General features: G+C 40.2%; 2 protein-coding genes across 2 annotated transcripts; both read right to left on the reverse strand.

Moving 5' to 3' along the window:
• Window positions 1-1,772: 1,772 nt before the first annotated feature.
• On the reverse strand, window positions 1,773-4,799 carry LLPH (LLP homolog, long-term synaptic facilitation factor). The gene is made up of 3 exons (XM_040061791.2): window positions 4,749-4,799; window positions 4,474-4,657; window positions 1,773-2,140 (listed from the first exon to the last, which is right to left on the reverse strand). Exons 2-3 carry the CDS (start codon window positions 4,652-4,654, stop codon window positions 1,977-1,979), a joined length of 345 nt encoding a protein of 114 aa, XP_039917725.1. The 5' UTR covers window positions 4,655-4,657; window positions 4,749-4,799; the 3' UTR covers window positions 1,773-1,976.
• Window positions 4,800-5,390: 591 nt separating this feature from the next.
• TMBIM4 (transmembrane BAX inhibitor motif containing 4) lies at window positions 5,391-13,006 on the reverse strand. Its single transcript, XM_040061790.1, has 7 exons — window positions 12,888-13,006; window positions 10,943-11,051; window positions 9,543-9,648; window positions 8,441-8,474; window positions 7,408-7,525; window positions 6,915-6,960; window positions 5,391-6,238 (listed from the first exon to the last, which is right to left on the reverse strand). The coding sequence occupies exons 1-7, from the start codon at window positions 12,979-12,981 to the stop codon at window positions 6,032-6,034; spliced, it is 714 nt and encodes a 237-aa protein (XP_039917724.1). The 5' UTR covers window positions 12,982-13,006; the 3' UTR covers window positions 5,391-6,031.
• Window positions 13,007-17,376: the final 4,370 nt, after the last annotated feature.

A 17,376-nucleotide genomic window follows, 5' to 3' on the forward strand; every position in this document is an offset into this window, starting at 1 on the left:
AGTAAAGGCAGCAGTGAAACAGCTCTGGACAGAGGATAGTGTAAGTTAAGTGCAGCAGTGGCAGGCTCGATGGAGATGAGGCAGATGATGGCTGTACACCTAAAGAATAAACTGACTCTGAAGCTGTGCATCTGAACAGGGGTACTTTGACAGTTTAATCATCTCCACTCAGGAAAAGCAGCCTGCTTTCCCACTGGGGGCTGCTTGAAAGTCATCTGATTTACAAACATGTCAAAAATACCACTGCGCTTACTCTACAGAAAAAACCCAATTGTTTTTTCACACTTAACCCCGAGAAGCTCCCCTCCTCAATTCCCCAAAGCAGGTAGGAAGCAAAATAAAGCCTACATCATTACAATAGCAAATAAATACAATCTGACTGTTCGTTCCGTTCCATTCCATTCCTGGTTAAACATATTCATAAAAACTTTCCTCCACGTGAATCAATTTTAAAGTAGTCCTAATCTACAAGCTAACATTCAGGTAAGTTTGATACCAAAATGTAGATCCATTTATCTAGTTAAGATGAAAAAACCTGACAGCAGCAGCTGCTTTTATCAACTAGCAGGGCTTTTATCAACTTAATGGAAATATTTTTAAAGTACAAAGTTATTAATGGCATATGATTTGGTAATATGTGACCGTCCATTCTTACCAAGTCATCAACTGTCAATTTATGTGAAAAGAGAGGACACATTGGTTTTTCCTTTAATGTCATTGAAGTTTTCAATGTACCTTTCCCCTAACAATACTAATAAACACACTGTATTTTCCCAGAAAAACTTAATTTTCTATTGCACTGAGTTCTTCTTACTAGATTTTAGCATACTACAACCCAATGTAATTAAAAGAATAGATCTTCCTTCCTATGCCCAAGTTATCACAACGGATACAAATCACAACTTGTGGGTAAGTAGAGAATGTGGATCTCATCTTACATGAAGCTGGACAAATGTTATGCCCTGTACCCATGTCTGGTACTTGAAAAGGCAATATAACACAGGATTGGTACTGTAATTATTGCCATCCTTGAAATGAGAGACATTTTAAAAACACAAGCTTTTGGGGCGACTAACCCCTGCATCTGTCATTACATTATTGCCAAGTAATATGCACCCAACTGTAGCCAATCACATAAATGGCATCTGTTACATAATCATGTAGTAGTTTATCCTATGCACACGTTGTAAAGCAGGATAGGTAAGTACCATTTTAAGGGAAATAAAAGGCTACTGAAAACACATATGGAAAGGAAAATTCTCATTTACTTTACTAAAACTTGGACAAGAGCTTAAATAAAACTATTTTATTTCCATTCTGTGTATTTGCATTCTCTCATTTTAATAATAAAAGAATCAGCTGTACTTTCACTTATTTAGTTCCTGCAATATTTCTGTTGCAGACAGCAATGAAATATTTTGTTGTTTTCTTTGTGAACTTATGTCAGACTGACACTTTCTCATTTTACTTGCAGAATTTTCATGAGGCTCTGGTGTTGTTTCAGCATAAAAATTTTGGAGTTACATATGAAAATATATTTTTCTTAATTATCAGATGTTAAAAGCAACACAAGTCAGTCCAACAATTTTTACAGAAGGATTTAAAAGATACAGCGTGTTTACAGAATCCTTTGGTTGTATTTACTAAAAGACAAGTTACACTGACAAAGATCACAGTACGAAAACATAGGGTTTAGTTACTGTTTTCGGTTTTCACAGTATAAAAGATGAAGACCCTCACCCCCCAAGAAACAGATAACCACAGGCAATTAGTCTATTCAAAGGCACTCAGCTTGCTTTTTAAGTTTGGCAGACACCAAGCTGCTATTTCTTTCATCATTTGCTGGCCAAATAGTCTCTTCAAAAATTAATTCAACACAATAAATTATGCTCGGTGACCAAGCACAAAATCTCACAAACTTATGTGGGAATATTTATTTTGTTAAATAAAATATTCATGATTTTACAAAACCGATTTTACCAGACAAGGCCTTTGGCCAATTTTGATTTTTTTTTCCCTTTAACACGCTGAGCCTTAAGCTTCTTTCTTTGCCTGGAATTCATCCATATTGGGTACTGTCCGTGCTGGTCTAGAAGAGTTTTTTTGTTTCTTTTATTATCCAGCTCCATTTTGCAGTCATCTGAAAATTAAAGGTATTTTTAATGAGTAAAATATCAGAATCAGCCTCATCGAAGCTATTTTATTACTAGATACCCCAAATGATAAAAATGCCCCTAGACACAGACACAACAGTACGTGCACACAGAGACCTGAAGGGTTTATAAATTGAAAGCACTTTCCGAGCCAATGCAACTGCAACCCAGGAACTTCAACAGTTGGTAGCAAATGTGCAATGTTTTTCCTTAAGGCCATGTCTGGGCAAAGCATCTTATTCTTTAGTCTGCAATCTGTTCCAATCCTGTGTCTAAGAACACTGTATATTCCATCACAGAAACATGCATTAAGCCAGAGCCTTACTGAAACATAGGCACAATTACACACTTCTTATGATGTAATGTTTAAGGTTTGCTCTAAAAATTTATTCTGAGTGGAAGATGAAGACAAGTAAAAAGAATAGTAAAGAGAAAAGGTGAAATACAATGACAGTAGGAAGTATCAGCCAGTGATGCCACACTTGCTTCAAGGTCAAGGAGTGAGCATGACATCAGGTCTAACACATACAGGCAGAAAGAGGATTAATCTCTAGGATGATGAGGAAGACTACCCGTGACATGGTCACTCCCAAAAACAGTGCTCCCTGCTGGCTAACACACCATAAATGTCATGTCTTGGTGAGAGAACGAGGTGCAAGAGGAACACCTTGCTAAGTACTGACTGGAATTGTGCTCTGTAATTTCATCCCAACCTTGTTCCCAAACTATATGTGTGCAACACAAGTCTTTACCACAAGTGTTATGAAGAGGAAAAACAACTTTTATGTTGTGCTTGTCAGATGTTGGGAGACAAAGCTCATAAGGAAAAGGACAAGATGCTGCTTCAATAGTTGAGGCTGATAGTTTACAGGAATCTGCACCAGTGATGTACTTATTGGGGGGCTTGAAAATGCTTTCAATCAGCAGAGAATCAGCACATGCACCTGCTGGCAGAACCAAAAGCCTATCCAGCGCAGCAGACCTTACAATAATTTTTTCTTAAGAGGAAGAACTGAAAAAAAAAATAAAATTCAGTGTGCTGTAAACAATACCCTAAAGTAACACTGTAAGATGTCTATGTTACATATATATATACATATGTAGTTTCTTTGGCTGGAAAATTACTTATCTGTTTGTGGAAGTACATATTATGGATGAAGTTTTTATCTACTTTGGTTCTTGTAATACTTGATGATGTTAACTCCTTTGTGTCCACAGTTAGTCCTGAAAAATCCTCTCAAAGACACCATTATTTTCACAAAACTTGCAGCTGTTTTGTGAAATACGTATTTTCTTAGGTATTTCTGAGGCTGCTATCTCTCTGCAAAAGCCAAGTGAAATCGGCCACCTGTAGAGAAGCTGCCAGCAGAGTTGGAAGGAGGTGCAGGAACGACAGATAGCCATGCATTTACTTCAGAAACTAGGTTTAAGGCAATGATTTCCTGTTCAACTTCAGCATCAGAAGTCTGACAGTGTCCCAGAACGCTTTGGAAATTCAGTTCTAACTATCCTTTAAAGAATAATTTTTACACCTGGTTTGTGGGACAAATCAGAACCATGGATAAAATTACAAATTATACTTGAAGTTACCCTTAATTGGACAAGTATTTTTATATACCATTCTATTTCCATTTCCAGTATCAGAATATCTTAAGTGGCACAAATTGGAGAATCAAAATAAGACTATGATTTAGTTTGGATGCCGGTTTTGGAAAGACGAGGTGTTTTTCTAACTCCTATCCAGTATGCAGCTATTTAAAATCTTTGTTTCCACTTCCTGGGTTACTTCCTTTACAGTCTGCACTCGATTCCAGACACAAGGAGGAAGACAGCACTATCTGTAGACACCTAATACCACCCACACCTGCACTACGCACAATGCAACACTACTTTGAGTATTTAGAGACTAGGCCCGTACTACTCCTACCCCAACTCCTGTATGTTTAGTAGCCTCCTCAAATTAGGACAGTTTGGCAGCAAACATAACGCTGTGATTGGAACAACTGCTAAGGGGTGAATCCGCATTCACTTGACTTTGTCAGAGATGTCTCTCCATACGATACACTACGTACTTCACATAGTTAAACCAAATGTTAATAACCTTGTTCCACAAGTGACCGGAAGCAATATGGATGCCAGTGCTTTGAAATGACCAGATTCAGTGCTCTAGTTTTCCGACTCAGACAATGTTCTCAGCCTGTAACAAACATACGCCCGATCCCGGCGGTGAAAGTCACAGGATCAGTAACAACACTGCAGGACTTTCCGCACCTGCACCTGGGCGACCGCAGCAGGGAAAACCAGCCAGAGCCCGACTCACCTTTCTGCTCCAGGACCTTCTCGGGGGGCAACACGGTCGCCACCTCCTTGACCTCCTCCATGATGACATCCGCTTTGGTTCCCAGGATCTTCTTCAGCCTCTCCAGCTCCTTGGGCGCATTCTTCTTCCTCTTCTCCGCCCGCATCTTCCTCCTCCATTTGCTCCTCAGGCTCTTCGCCATGTCCTGCGGGGAGGGAAGCAGGGAAGCGGGAGCGGTTCAGGGGGGGCCGCGCGCTTCTGGGAGGGGGCGCGCCGCCCGCGCACGTCTCGCTCACCGGCCGCGCACGAGGCCGCCGCACACGCTCACGCAAGGCCGCACCGCCCGCCCGCGCACGCGCAAACTGAGGCGCCCGGCCTCCCGCCGGGGTAGATGGGCCCTACCGTAACCCTCCGAGCAAACGCGCAACACCTTTCTGCTTCGCGCCCGTACGGGATTGCGCCCAGACACCGCTGGGCGAGGGGTAGGCACGAAAAGATAAATGAGTGTTCCGTCACAACGTAAAAAGCAAGGCTTTATTCTTAGCTCCGGCCCCGCTGTTCTGAATGAATCCCTAAGCCAAAGAAAGAGACTATCACACTCGCTCAAACCCATTCGCGGTCGCACCTCCCACAGCCTCAGAGAAAGCACAGCCGGTCCGTGAGGGAGACGCAGGACGCGCACCTTTGCCCAAGTACTGCATTCCTCGTGGCTCACGTGGCGAGCAGTAAAACCCTAGGACACAATCCCACACTGAATAGGAAAGAAGCCTTTCAAAATCGTTTTTGCGCTCCGTGCCCCTCCAGCATCTCCACAGCGTGGGAAGCAGCCACAGTCACAGCACGTCTACCCTGCCAGCACCGACACGTCTGCAGCGTTCATTCTCAGCATCCTGAAGTTCTCCAGTCTCAGCTGCAGGAATGGACTAAAGGCTTTCCAATTTTTATTGACACACAGCGAGTTTTATTATACACAAGTTCATAAAATGCTATAATCAATCTCCAAATGATTTTTCAGAACACTGGAAGATAGGCAATAAATAATACCAAAATGAAGAACATTCCTTTTAATTAACACCCTCACAGCTTCTGTAGCAACAGTCCATAACAAGGACAGAGTATCTCTGTCAGAGACAGCATTTCATTTTACCAAACAAAAACTGAAAAAAAAAAAAAATCTTAGTAAAACATTGCACAATTGTAAACTCAGGCTACCCTTATGGGGTACATAAACAAATGATCAACCCCAAAGGAAGCATTTTCAGCAGCTACAGAACAGCAGGGAAGCTTACCCTGGAGCAATCATGAGTTGGCAAAATTTTAATCATTAATTACATCAATTGCAAATTAAGTGATTAAAAGAGTGACTGTAATAATAACAGCATGTTAACAGTATAAAATACAAGGTCTGGAGAAGAACTGTAGCTATGTAAAAAGCCATTTTTCCCCCTAAGGAGGGATCAATATTCATGGAATGCAAACATAATAAAGATTCAGTCTTTAGAAGGCAGAACTACTGAGTTTGCAGATCATCCAAATGCTTAACTTTAATCGTGCTTTAGACAAACCACACCGCTTCAGACTATTTTTTATTAAATGCCTCCAGAAAACGCAGCAGGTGTAAGAATAGATTTATGATGTCCAAGTAGAGATTGATTGAAGCCAGTATGTACTCTTCAGGGGACAATTTGTGCATCAGCAAATGAGTGTCATAAATAATAAATCCACAGAACAGAAGAGCTCCAGCAGCAGCAAACACCAACTCTATCGTCTCACTATAGAAAAACAGCTGGAGGCAGATAAAATATGAAAAAGATACTTGTGAATTTCTTTTTTTATAAATTAAAATCCCTGCACAATGATATGCCACATTCAAAACACACAATGTATGGTTTTGTGTGTTTATGTACACAAAACCAAGGTATTGTGTTGATATTTCAATGCTCTTATTCCACACACTCTCCAGTCACATAATCTGTGACTGTAAAAGTGCCTACACATAAGAGGGAGGAAGCTCTGGTCTCCAGAATACTAACAGCAGAACAACTAGAAAACCAAAATACAATTACATCTTAAATCTGCTTCACGTTCTCTCCATCAACTAGTGGATCTCAATTAACAAATTTTGTCAATCAACCCAAATACCCCTTTTATGTTGGCAAGAACAGCATCCAACAAAAATCTAAATTGAAAATGTGTGGTTAAAAGATCACCAGCATGACCTAGAACAGTAATGGACCTGGTTAGGAATCTTCTTTCATTAAGCTGTATCGGGCTGATCCAAACCTTTTAGTTATATTAGAAGTTAGCAAAAGGTCAGGCTCTGAGCAACCTGATCTTAGTGGAAGGTGTCTCTGCTCACAGCAGGGGGGCTGGAACTAGATGATCTTTAAGGTCCTTCCCAACCTATACACCATTCTGTGATTCTGTGAATATCTTTTAACTGTGAACACAAAGTATCTTACCCTCAAGAAACCCGAGAAGATTAAAATCCACAAAAAAGCGAAGAGGCTGAAAGAAAATAAATTATATTGTGACCAACAATATACTTTCTTTTAGACTTCACTTAAAATATTCTCCTTTCTTCTAAAACCTCTCCACACTATATTTAGCAAGCAAATGTGTGGAATTCGTAGATGTCAACTGTACACTGGTGCCAGCAGTAGAAGTTTTATAAAGCTGTCAAAAGTTACGTTCTAACTTTAGTTTTTTTAAAGATTTGAAAAATCTGTCTTCTCTCTCAGTGAAAAGTCCAGGTAAACTAGTTTTCTAATTTTTTTTAAGATTATCACTGAAAAGAATTTACCAAGGATCAGAACTGGGTAAAATTAATAATTTAAAATAAATAACCCTTCCCTTGCAGCAGGTTCTGTTGACCTGTATTCTTTATTATACCTGCAAAGATTGCTTTCAGAAAGAAAAAAAAAATTTAAAAAAATTATGAATATGACAACATACCCTGCTCCAAATTTGCTGAAGTCTCTCTTTGATTGCAAGGTATATGCAGTCAACCCAAGAAATACAGCAGTAGTAAGAATAAAGGCTTGCAAGACGACGGAGACATCATAGAAACTCACTATAAGCAGAAAAAAGGGTGTTAATTAAAGAACACTACATGATGTATTTGCTGAGTTATCTTTTGAGGAAACAGAAATTCAAACTTAACTGTGAACAAAATTAAGTAAATTATGCCTGAAGTTGTCATTGTATTTCAAATTCATGATCATAGGACTCAGGGATCTTGTACTAGCTAAGTTTGACAGTTACTTTATAGCTGTAGCTTTTTAAATGGAAGTTAACAGGTCTTCCCTAGTTAGAATTATGAAAACAGCAACAAAACAAAATGATTTTAAGCACAGGTAACAGAGATCTTAAGGAAAAAAACTGTATGATTTTTCATGATACTGAAACAAGAGGAAAAAAAACCCAATCCCCTATAAAGGCTCAAAGTTTTGCTTACGGTGTACAGGAGGGGAAAGAGGGCAGAAAAAAGTGTAACCTTTTTCTTCCCTCCTTCCTCCTTAATCTTTCCTTCCCCCAAATCAGGAGATCATAAGCCACAATGAAGGGGTTTCATCTCATGTTTTAAGGTATAGTCAAGGTGATGCCATGATGTGACCGCACATTGCCTCATTTCAACCCTGACCACGAAGTACAGAATTCTCCAAACTCCGATTCCCGTCGAGGAAATTGAGGGGGCAGGTAGGACTATTTCAACTTGAAGATCAGCTCTGCTCAGAGCTGAACATTATGAAAGAGAACAGTTATAACTATACTGAAAGAATACATTCCCCAACTCATTTCTCACTTCAAGTTTACTTCTGAATCAGAATTCAGTTTTCCCCCCTGATTCCCTGGTTTTGCTAAGTTCCTATCACTGTCATTAAAATTTTCAAACAGTCACATCTAGAAAACCCTAATGGCAATTAGTATGACATAATGGATTCCTTTTCCAAATTCTTTATGGAATCAGACGATAGCTACTATTTACCTGTAATGGCAACTGTCAGTGCTTCCAGTAGTGTCTACAAAAAGCAAAACCAAGAAAATAGAAGGATAAGAAAAAAATCAAACCTTTAAACATTAGGTCTTCTGTTAAATCTTTGTGTATGAAAACATGTTTAATTTTCAACAAGAAAATGGCAATCATACTATCTTACTGGTCTGGAAGTTGTGTTACATAAAAGAGTACAATACAAAGTGAAAACGAGTGCGAGACTGTCCCTATAGAAAAATACCACTTACATTTTCTACTGTAAGTGCACAGCATTTATATGACACTTCTTAAAAACTACTCAAGAGGCTACAAAATTAATACATTTTTAATATCTTGTTGAACAGCTGTCTAACACAGTGTCTGCATCCATTTCCTTTCCACACTTGTCCTTCAAGCAATCTGTTTACTTACATAGCAAAGCTGTCTTTTTGTTTTATCACAAATACAATTTAGGCAACTCTTAAAGCATAAAATTTTACTTGCACTACTGTGACTTCTTTTCAAAAGACTGATTTGCTACATAATCCAAAATATCCAAGAGAAACTGTTAGCCTGGATCTACGTATTCACATCAGGCAGAAGACTGAAATTTGAGGACAGCTCTGACTGATCTGCCTGTGCTGGAAACATGCTCAGAAATTAGCATCAAAAAGAAAACAATTGGAGGAATAAACAATATGACTGGTTTGAGCTCTGCTGGAGGCTATCCATTAAACAATTTAGGTAACAGGAATTTCTCCTCCTTTCCTACTGAGCAGCTCCATAGAAAAAATGCCTGACATCAACAGAACAATGAGAGCAGACAGATTCTATACACACACAAAAACCCTTGCTCAAACCAGTTCCAAGTTCTAACACTCCTAAAAAGATGCTGAATGAAACATGAAGTGCCTGCTATCTAGGAACAACCTGTGGATGGAGTCTCCAAAAAACTAACTCAGATCTTCATAAATGTATAGGACGTCTTTCAAGGAATACGAGAAAAACAAATTACATACCTCTAGTTTCAAGGAATTAATTCCAATGCAAGATATTCTTGGGGCTATTAAATTTAATTAATCAATCAATTAATAATTTCATTGAATGAAACACTTACAAATCCAAACAGCAGGTATAAATTAACAGGGTGCTGGTGTCTGTAGAGGGTCAGTGCCACGACTACAGCCAGAGATCCAAACCCAGATATCAAAAGCAAGGCAGGCCTGTGAAATTCCATATGTAAAAAAAAAAAAGTAATCAAATTTAAATATCTGTAAGACTATGGAACATTTTATATAAAACCAAGTTTTTAAGTGATCATCTAGGAAAAGATATCCAAAGTAAGTGTAACGCAAGTTTACAACAATAAAACTATTCTAAAACATACTACTACAGGTAATCAGTTAAAAATAGTACAGTCACAAGTAAAGGCACCTTTTTCATACTAAAGCCAAAGATTGCCCAGGAATCTATTACCTGGAAATGAACACATACAAAAAAGAAAATCCATCCACACAAAATAAGAGTATTAAAGTATATGCACCATTTTGCCTGTTCTGCACTCCATATTCAGAGAACTATTTTTCATAAGCACCCAAATGCAACAAGCATGGGCACTAACTGCACCAAAGTAAATCAGTACTGATCGGTAAGTATTGCTAAATCATTCAAGTAGCCCTCCAAGGAAAAATGGGACCACCATCAAATAAAAAAAATCACAACAGCTCTAAGCGAGCAGGACAATTTTAAATAATCAGATTTAAGTAGAAAAATGTAGTTTTACAACTACAGTTGTATACATTCTAGGTTATACAGAAACTGAGACTTTCATTCAGCGTTTAATCCTGCTTTTTTATCTGGGCTTTAAATTGAAGGTAAAAGTCCAAAAGTGCACTTGGAGGAAACAGAAACTAGACTCAGTGCTTTCTTCCTTTCCCAGCTGTTCCTTTCCCTGGCCTGTTCACCACAGTTTGCATTTAGAGACTTATTTTATCATGAAAATCTGAGACACAAAAAGAAGCACGCCCACAGGAATTTAAGCAAACTAATCCTTTTAGAGGATTGGGGAGGGGGTAAGGAGAAAAAGAAGATGGGAGAGGGAGGATGAGGAATAAAATATGATTCTGCTTTTTGGAACCTATAAACAAGAGCATTCCAAAGAGATTCTAAAAGCATATAGACTGTAAAACAAGAAATGTCAGTAACTGAGGTGTTCTACAACTCATGTAAAAGTATGCATAGCACAAATATTGCAATAAGCACTATTAATAAGGCATTGATTGAAATAACAACACAACAACAAAAATTAGTTTTCACAGTAAACCAAGGAGAAAAATGTCAGAGAAGAAAAGTTACTCCCTAATCAAGTTTAAAAATATCTATTACAGCAACAAAATACAGGTTATAAAAAATATTAGGAAGACTGAGGGTAGCAACAATTACATAATTACATAACAGCAACAATACATAATTTATACCTAACACATGCTAACACCTGCATTTCACCTTAGAATTTACCTCTCATGAACAAATGCCTGCACTCCAGTAGAGTATAGGAAAATTGCAGATGTGACTGTGGTCAGTAGAACTTGAACAGAAAGAATGCTGTAGACCTTTCGCAGAAATGCTGGAATAAGGAAAACAAAAATGAAACCACATTTGACTTACACTTTTAAAGTTCAACAGTAAATCAGACACAAGTTTTCATTTTCACGAGGAACCATTATAAACTCACAGTGAAAAAGCACAGAACAAAGTCATAAAAAGCCATTTTACTTTAAAAAATTGACACAGTTTTACAGCAAAATTACATTTATTCCTGGACATAATTATTTAATCATTAACAACAATGACAAAAGAAATACAAAAAACATTTGCAAGGAATTTACTTTGGATTAGTTTAAGACCTATGTACACCCATCCTCACTATTAACAGCATACCTTCTCCCTCATCTTACTAGTGCCTAATGGACCTAACTGACAGAGGATTAACATGGAAGGCAAAAACAGCCGTAAAAGTTCAAAGAGGTAGTGTTTTACACTAATGTCCATCTGACTGCCATTCCATCACATTAAATATCATTTATCATAATTTACAACTTGCATTGCACTGAACAATTATCCACAGGCACAGGCTGGAAAAAAAGTCCTAGCATCAACAGGCTTCTTAATTCTAGAATTATGGAAAGAAAAGTGTAGTTCAAGACATACAGATATATCATACAGATATTCCCTGCTCTGAATAAATGGAGACCAAGTCCATTAGGCAAAATGCTGTAGAAGGAAGAATAAGCTTATAGGGGAAAAAAAATCAGTCATTAATAGCACAGTCTTAAACAAGTTTAAGAGCACATACTACAAGAAACTGAATTTCCTGCTTGCAGCAGGTAAAGTGAAATACAATGGTAAGCCATGAGGGACTGGGGCCTACTTTGTCATAATAAACTGACCAAACCTAGAAGTAGTCTTCTAGCTTGTAAAGCCTTCCCCCCACATTACTAAATGCATCAGCAATTTTGCTAGTGGCATTATCTGTTTCATACCTCCTATGGCACACTCGTTATTTTTCAAACAAGATAAAACTGTATTTTAATAGGAAGCGCTCTCCTGATTGACAGAAATAAATAATAAAAGACTTCACAGCACAGAGCCGTTTTTAGTCCAAAATGTGTCCAGTAACACTATTTCAGCAAAGATTACCCATTAGACACATCCTACAAGAGTGCTCAATGAGTTTGAGACCTGCACGTGAAAAGCAAAGCAGGATTCCATGACCTGTCAGCATGCCAAATGCTTCGGTGGAAGAGACAAAAGTTCTAATACCCCACAGAAGAAATTCAAATCCTTCACTCCATGGTTAAACTTCTGTAATCACAGTCACTAATTCTAGTATTTATGAATCATAGGATGGCTACGGCTGGAAAAGACCTCTGAGATCACTGAGTCCACCCTGTGACCGAACACGGCCGTGTCAGACCATGGCACCGGCTGCCACGTCCAGGCTTTCCTCGAACACCTCTGGGGAGGGGCGTCTCTGCAGGGACTACGCATCTCAAGCATCATGTTTGGACTTCAAAAATCATCCCTCTGGACAAAATCAAGTCTGAATATACACAGGGTACGGGGTACACGGGGAAACCCCTCTCACGAGAAGCCCTACCTCCTTTACGGTTAAACGGCAAAGCCTCTCGCCGGCCGCGGCCCCTCACCCTTGATGCCTAACCCGGACTAAATAAGGCCCCGGGTTCGCGCTCACAACCTCTGGCCAGGTTAAAACACTGCGCGGAACCTGACTGCAGCTCAAGGGCAGAAGTGACCGGGGTATCACAGAGGCACCTGCTGGGAGCGCAGGGCGCGGCGTCCCCTGACCGCCCCGACCGTGGGGCCAACGGGGACCTCTCCGCGAGCGCTTGCGAGCCTGAAGGGAGGCCGTGCACCTCTCCCATTCATCCGCCGTCCTTACCCATGCGGATGTGGACGCTGGCCGAGGCCACGTTGCTGCCATAGTTGAAGTCATCCTCGATGGAGCTCCGCGGGTAGCGCTGCTCCGCCGCCATGGCCGCTGCCCGCCTCCGCTTCCGGGGGTCGCGGCCGCGCTGCGCGGGGCCGAGCAGGACGCCCCGTCGAGCGGCCGAGCTCATCGATCGCGGGTGCCGCCGCCGCTGTGCGCAGCTCCGAGCAGGGCGCCCCGCCGAGCGGCCGACCGCGTCGATTGCCCGCGCCGCCTTTATCCCGAGCCTTGCGTCCTGACCGTGTCTAATTCAGGTCTGAAGGGCTTGGAAAGGAAGTTCCAGTGAAATAACCCAGCCCTTTGGCTGGTTTTCACCTTGGATTCACTCGGACTGTGCTGCAGACACGTACCTGCGATCGGCGGTGCCTGATGGAAGCGGCGTCGGGGCTGATGCTCCCGTCAGCGTGTATCCCATAGGGATAAGCTTCACTTCCAGAAACTTTAATGCAAAGCAGAATTTTGCCACGGCGTTCTCCTAGTTCGTGTCCCATCCATCAAACTCTGTGTAATTGAGCAGAAAGCAAAGATGATCAGGCGTCACAAAGCACTAGGTACAGTCGGACCTGATGGTAGCTCACACTGAGCAATCACAAAAGCTACGATTTAGGGATGTCGATGGGGGGAAGCGCAGTAGGTTATTTTTTTTAACTGGTGAATATTATCTAAAATGTGCCAAGAAACTGAAGCAACAGACACTTTAGAAATAGATGTAATCGATTAGACTAGAAGTGTTTTGAAAATTGGAAAATAGTGGCCAGAACTATATTCAGCTTCTCAATGGAGAAGCAAATCAATTCTCCAGTTTAGTGATGAAATAATCTTGAGCAACTTTTCTACCGAGTTGACTTAAGAAACTATATTTCACTTGCAGAGACAAAAATTGTGAGCATGACTTCGTATTCTGGGAAGTATTTATGATTTTCTTAGCATCATTTTGCATTTTTTAGTTGCTGCAGAGTAGGGCCTTTCAGTTTAAATCCTGATTTTGGAGCTTTATTCATTGTTCGCACTGCTGAATAGTAACTGTTTTGAAACAGTTATGCTGTCTGTTATCTTGCATCTGCCCCTGCAGAAGAACAACACTGATGTTCTCCCAAAAGAAGCATTTAGAGTTCTGGTCAAGCACCTGATGTTGCCTTTTCCAAATACAGGCAGTGCTGTTTTCTTTAAAATACCTCTTAGAGGCATTCTGTGTGGAAAATGGAAAAATTTTAGAGCACTGCCACAGAGTTGACTCCTGCAATTAGTTTGAGTCTTGAGACGATTGAAGGACAGATGTAATAGCAGCTTTCAAATATTCTTTATAAGGCTATTGCAGTCCTGCTGTGGAGAAAGTGTCACATAAGAGGTAGCATGGCTTAAATTGCAGTAGAAACTATTCAGGGTGATTTTGATTTTAAGAGTTATCAGGGTAAAGCTGTGGAATAGTAAGCCTGGGGTTTAGGCACAGGCTGGGAGATAGGAAATGGCAGGGAACAGGCATGTGTACCTTCACACTCTCACACACCCACCTCCTGTGTGGAAGATGTTGGTCTGATGGAAGCCACCAAGAATCAGTAATGAGCTTATTCAGCAAGGCAGGAGACAAAGCAGCAAAATTACCCAGTGACGCCACTGAGAAGCACTATCTGCCAAAGTTGCTGCACATGGGAATGGAAAATTATTTATGTCTGCAACACTGATAAAGGTTGCGATTTTCATGCCAAAGGAGAGGATCATTCTTATCTTAAGGTCTTTCTTGTTACTTGCAGGCCCATACAGAATGCAGTTCTTTGGAGTGACTGTACTGAATAAGCATTTAATGACACTGAGTCTGCCTGAGTGCTTTCAATGTCGTTGCAATTTTCCATTCCTCACTTGGGAAAGTATACCTTGTAAAATGCTAAATATGCCTTATAAAAAGGAAAGTGTGTTTTACATTGCCTTTCTTTTCTGTATTTGATGTTTTCATAAACATACCTCCATCACACTATTTTTATTTGAAACCACGGCAGTCCCACAGTGACTCTCTTAGGGCTGGCTAGACGCTCCCACTCCGTGTGCGTGCGTGCAGGGGTGAAAGAGCTTTCTGTTCTCCCAGGTTCTGGTCTGGGCTCTGGTATGGGGAAAGGAAGCTCGCTGTCACTGGAGGCCTGGGTAAGGACCATGAACTCCTCTGTGCCTTTTGTCTGCGTTATACATAATCGGTGGCTTTGCTGGAAAAAGTCCATCTGTTGCTCAGAGATTCTTGGGAAAGGTACTTGGAGCATTGCCAGGATTCTGCTTCTTTCCAGAGGTTTGTTTTTAAATCATTGTGCCAGAGGCCCTTTGTTTGCTTTGAGCAGTGTTCCCAGAGTGACCCCTCTCAGTATGGCTTTGATATACATCTGTGTATCTTCACATCATCACGGCTCTTGTTGAGGCAGGACTAAATGGTCTCCTCTTCCCAGACTGCCAAGTCCATGACCTCCGCATGGCTCCACACAAACACATAAGGCACAGCCTCTGTGGTATTGCTGGAGTATGGTTCCAGGAGTACAGTCACACATGGGGCCCTGTGGCTGCCTGCCAGCCTTTCCACAAGGAGGTAACATCCAGGCAATTTGTACTCGGGACGGCACAGCACACGTGGATACAAAGCAATGTGGGAAAACAGAGAAGAGAAGTTTGATTATGTAGGTGCTTCCACATGGCCTTTAACCATTAATTTATCCCCAGGTGAGCTTTGGTCTCTCAGTTTCAAAATAGCTGCCTAAGTTAAAGGGATCATTTAATTGTGTGATCCCGAGGAATCCTAATTTGAAGAAATGTGAGTTGTAGCAGCTTTCCAGTATCTAAGGAGGGCCAACGAGAGAGCCAGAGATGTACTTTTTTACAAGGGCATGTAGTGACTGGGGTGATGTCTTTGAAATGAAAGAGAGTTATAGATTAGATGTTAGAAAGAAATTCTCTACTGTGAGGATGGTATGGCACTGGGTCAGGTTGCCCAGAGAACTTGTGGATACCCCATCCCTGGAAGTGTGCAATGCCATGTTGGATGGTGCTCTGAGCAACCTGGTGTAGTAGAAGTTGTTGCTGCCCATGGCAGGGGGATTGGAACCAGATGGTCTTTAAGGTCCTTTCCAACCTAAACAATTCCATGATTCCATGAGTTACTGTGAAATTATCCTCACACTCAAAGTACAAAATTTTCCATGGGAAATGGAGACCATCATGTAATTGTAAAGTTATTCCTAATTTTATTTCAATGTGTACAGTATGTAGGTGCAAAACCATCATGATGTTCTTACAGGGCAGGAAAATAAGAAGGAAACTCAGAGACAGATGTGCCATCTGTTGCTGTAAAATCCCTGATGGTGAATTTTCAAATCCACTGATTAAGGGAAGAGAGTTTATCTTCTTTAGTCCTTAGAGTTTCATGAAAAATACTGTACCCTTTAGCAAGCATATCACAAAGCCAAGATATTCCAGGATGAATAAGCTTCTCTCAATGTTTCTTTGGTTTACTACAGCCAACATCTTTTCCTGATGATGGTATATTCTTTTTCCTATTAAATCCTCCCTCAATTTTATATATATATTCATTGTAACCTCACCCTATTGTAACTAGATTAGCTCCTTTTTAAAATTTTTTTTTTTAACCATGTGCATTTTTGATAAGATATGATAGGTTAGTTTTGGATCTTATTCTCAGTGGAGGTCTAGATGCAATAAGAAATGGGTCGTGCCTAGGAACAGAGCTATCTGGTGGCATTAGTCCATTGATGTAGGCGGTAGAAGCTTACTAACAAGTTGGAGCACAATGTGGAAGCCTGGATCTTTGTTTTAAGGATTGTGAACAGCTCTTGAATAGACATGTTGGTTTGATTCATGTTTGAAAACAGGACTTTAGGATAAACATATCTCTGAAGTTAATAGAGTAGTACTGGTAGTTAATAATCCTTGCATTAAAAGACTTCTTTCAAGTTTTTTACCCATTTAGACAAGTCTCATGTTTCAGGGATGCCATATTATTTTGACAAGCTGAGGGATTTCATATTTTAAGGTAAGGATCAATCTGGAATCTGTCTTTGCTTATAATCACACCTTTTTTATTTTAGTAGCTGCTGAAGTTTAAAAAAAGAACATTTTCATTTTATTCCAGGTGTAAGACTGAATCGTAGGAAAATATGGAATGCTACACTGACAACCCAGATATAGGCAATTTTTTTTTCCTTTTTCATGGAAATAATGTTACAAACTAAACTAATTTAATAGCTGCACTACCTTGTGAAACAGAAGGCAGGTTATTCTTGGATTTGTTTCTCTGAAAAAAACAACAAAGCATACTTTGCTCCGAGTTTGCTATTATTTTGTTCAGTTTCAATTTAGCAGTAAGAGCTGCTTGGGAGTACTGAGAGTGCAATATGGACTCTGTTTATAACATCTTTAACTACTCTTTCTGTACAAATTCCAGTGTGCT

This window comes from Hirundo rustica, chromosome 4, assembly GCF_015227805.2.
Source record: "Hirundo rustica isolate bHirRus1 chromosome 4, bHirRus1.pri.v3, whole genome shotgun sequence".
NCBI classification, from domain to species: Eukaryota; Metazoa; Chordata; class Aves; order Passeriformes; family Hirundinidae; genus Hirundo; species Hirundo rustica.

Excerpts from the sequence above, each read along its gene's own strand:
- LLPH (XM_040061791.2), bottom strand. The coding sequence starts at position 4,654 with ATGGCGAAGAGCCTGAGGAGCAAATGGAGGAGGAAGATGCGGGCGGAG. Across the intron at positions 2,141-4,473 it reads GAAGGTCCTGGAGCAGAAAG|ATGACTGCAAAATGGAGCTG; the intron begins GTGAGTCGGGCT and ends TTTAATTTTCAG.
- TMBIM4 (XM_040061790.1), bottom strand. The coding sequence starts at position 12,981 with ATGGCGGCGGAGCAGCGCTACCCGCGGAGCTCCATCGAGGATGACTTC. Across the intron at positions 7,526-8,440 it reads ACTGACAGTTGCCATTACAG|TGAGTTTCTATGATGTCTCC; the intron begins GTAAATAGTAGC and ends TTCTGCTTATAG. Across the intron at positions 6,239-6,914 it reads TCTTCTCGGGTTTCTTGAGG|CTGTTTTTCTATAGTGAGAC; the intron begins GTAAGATACTTT and ends ATCTGCCTCCAG.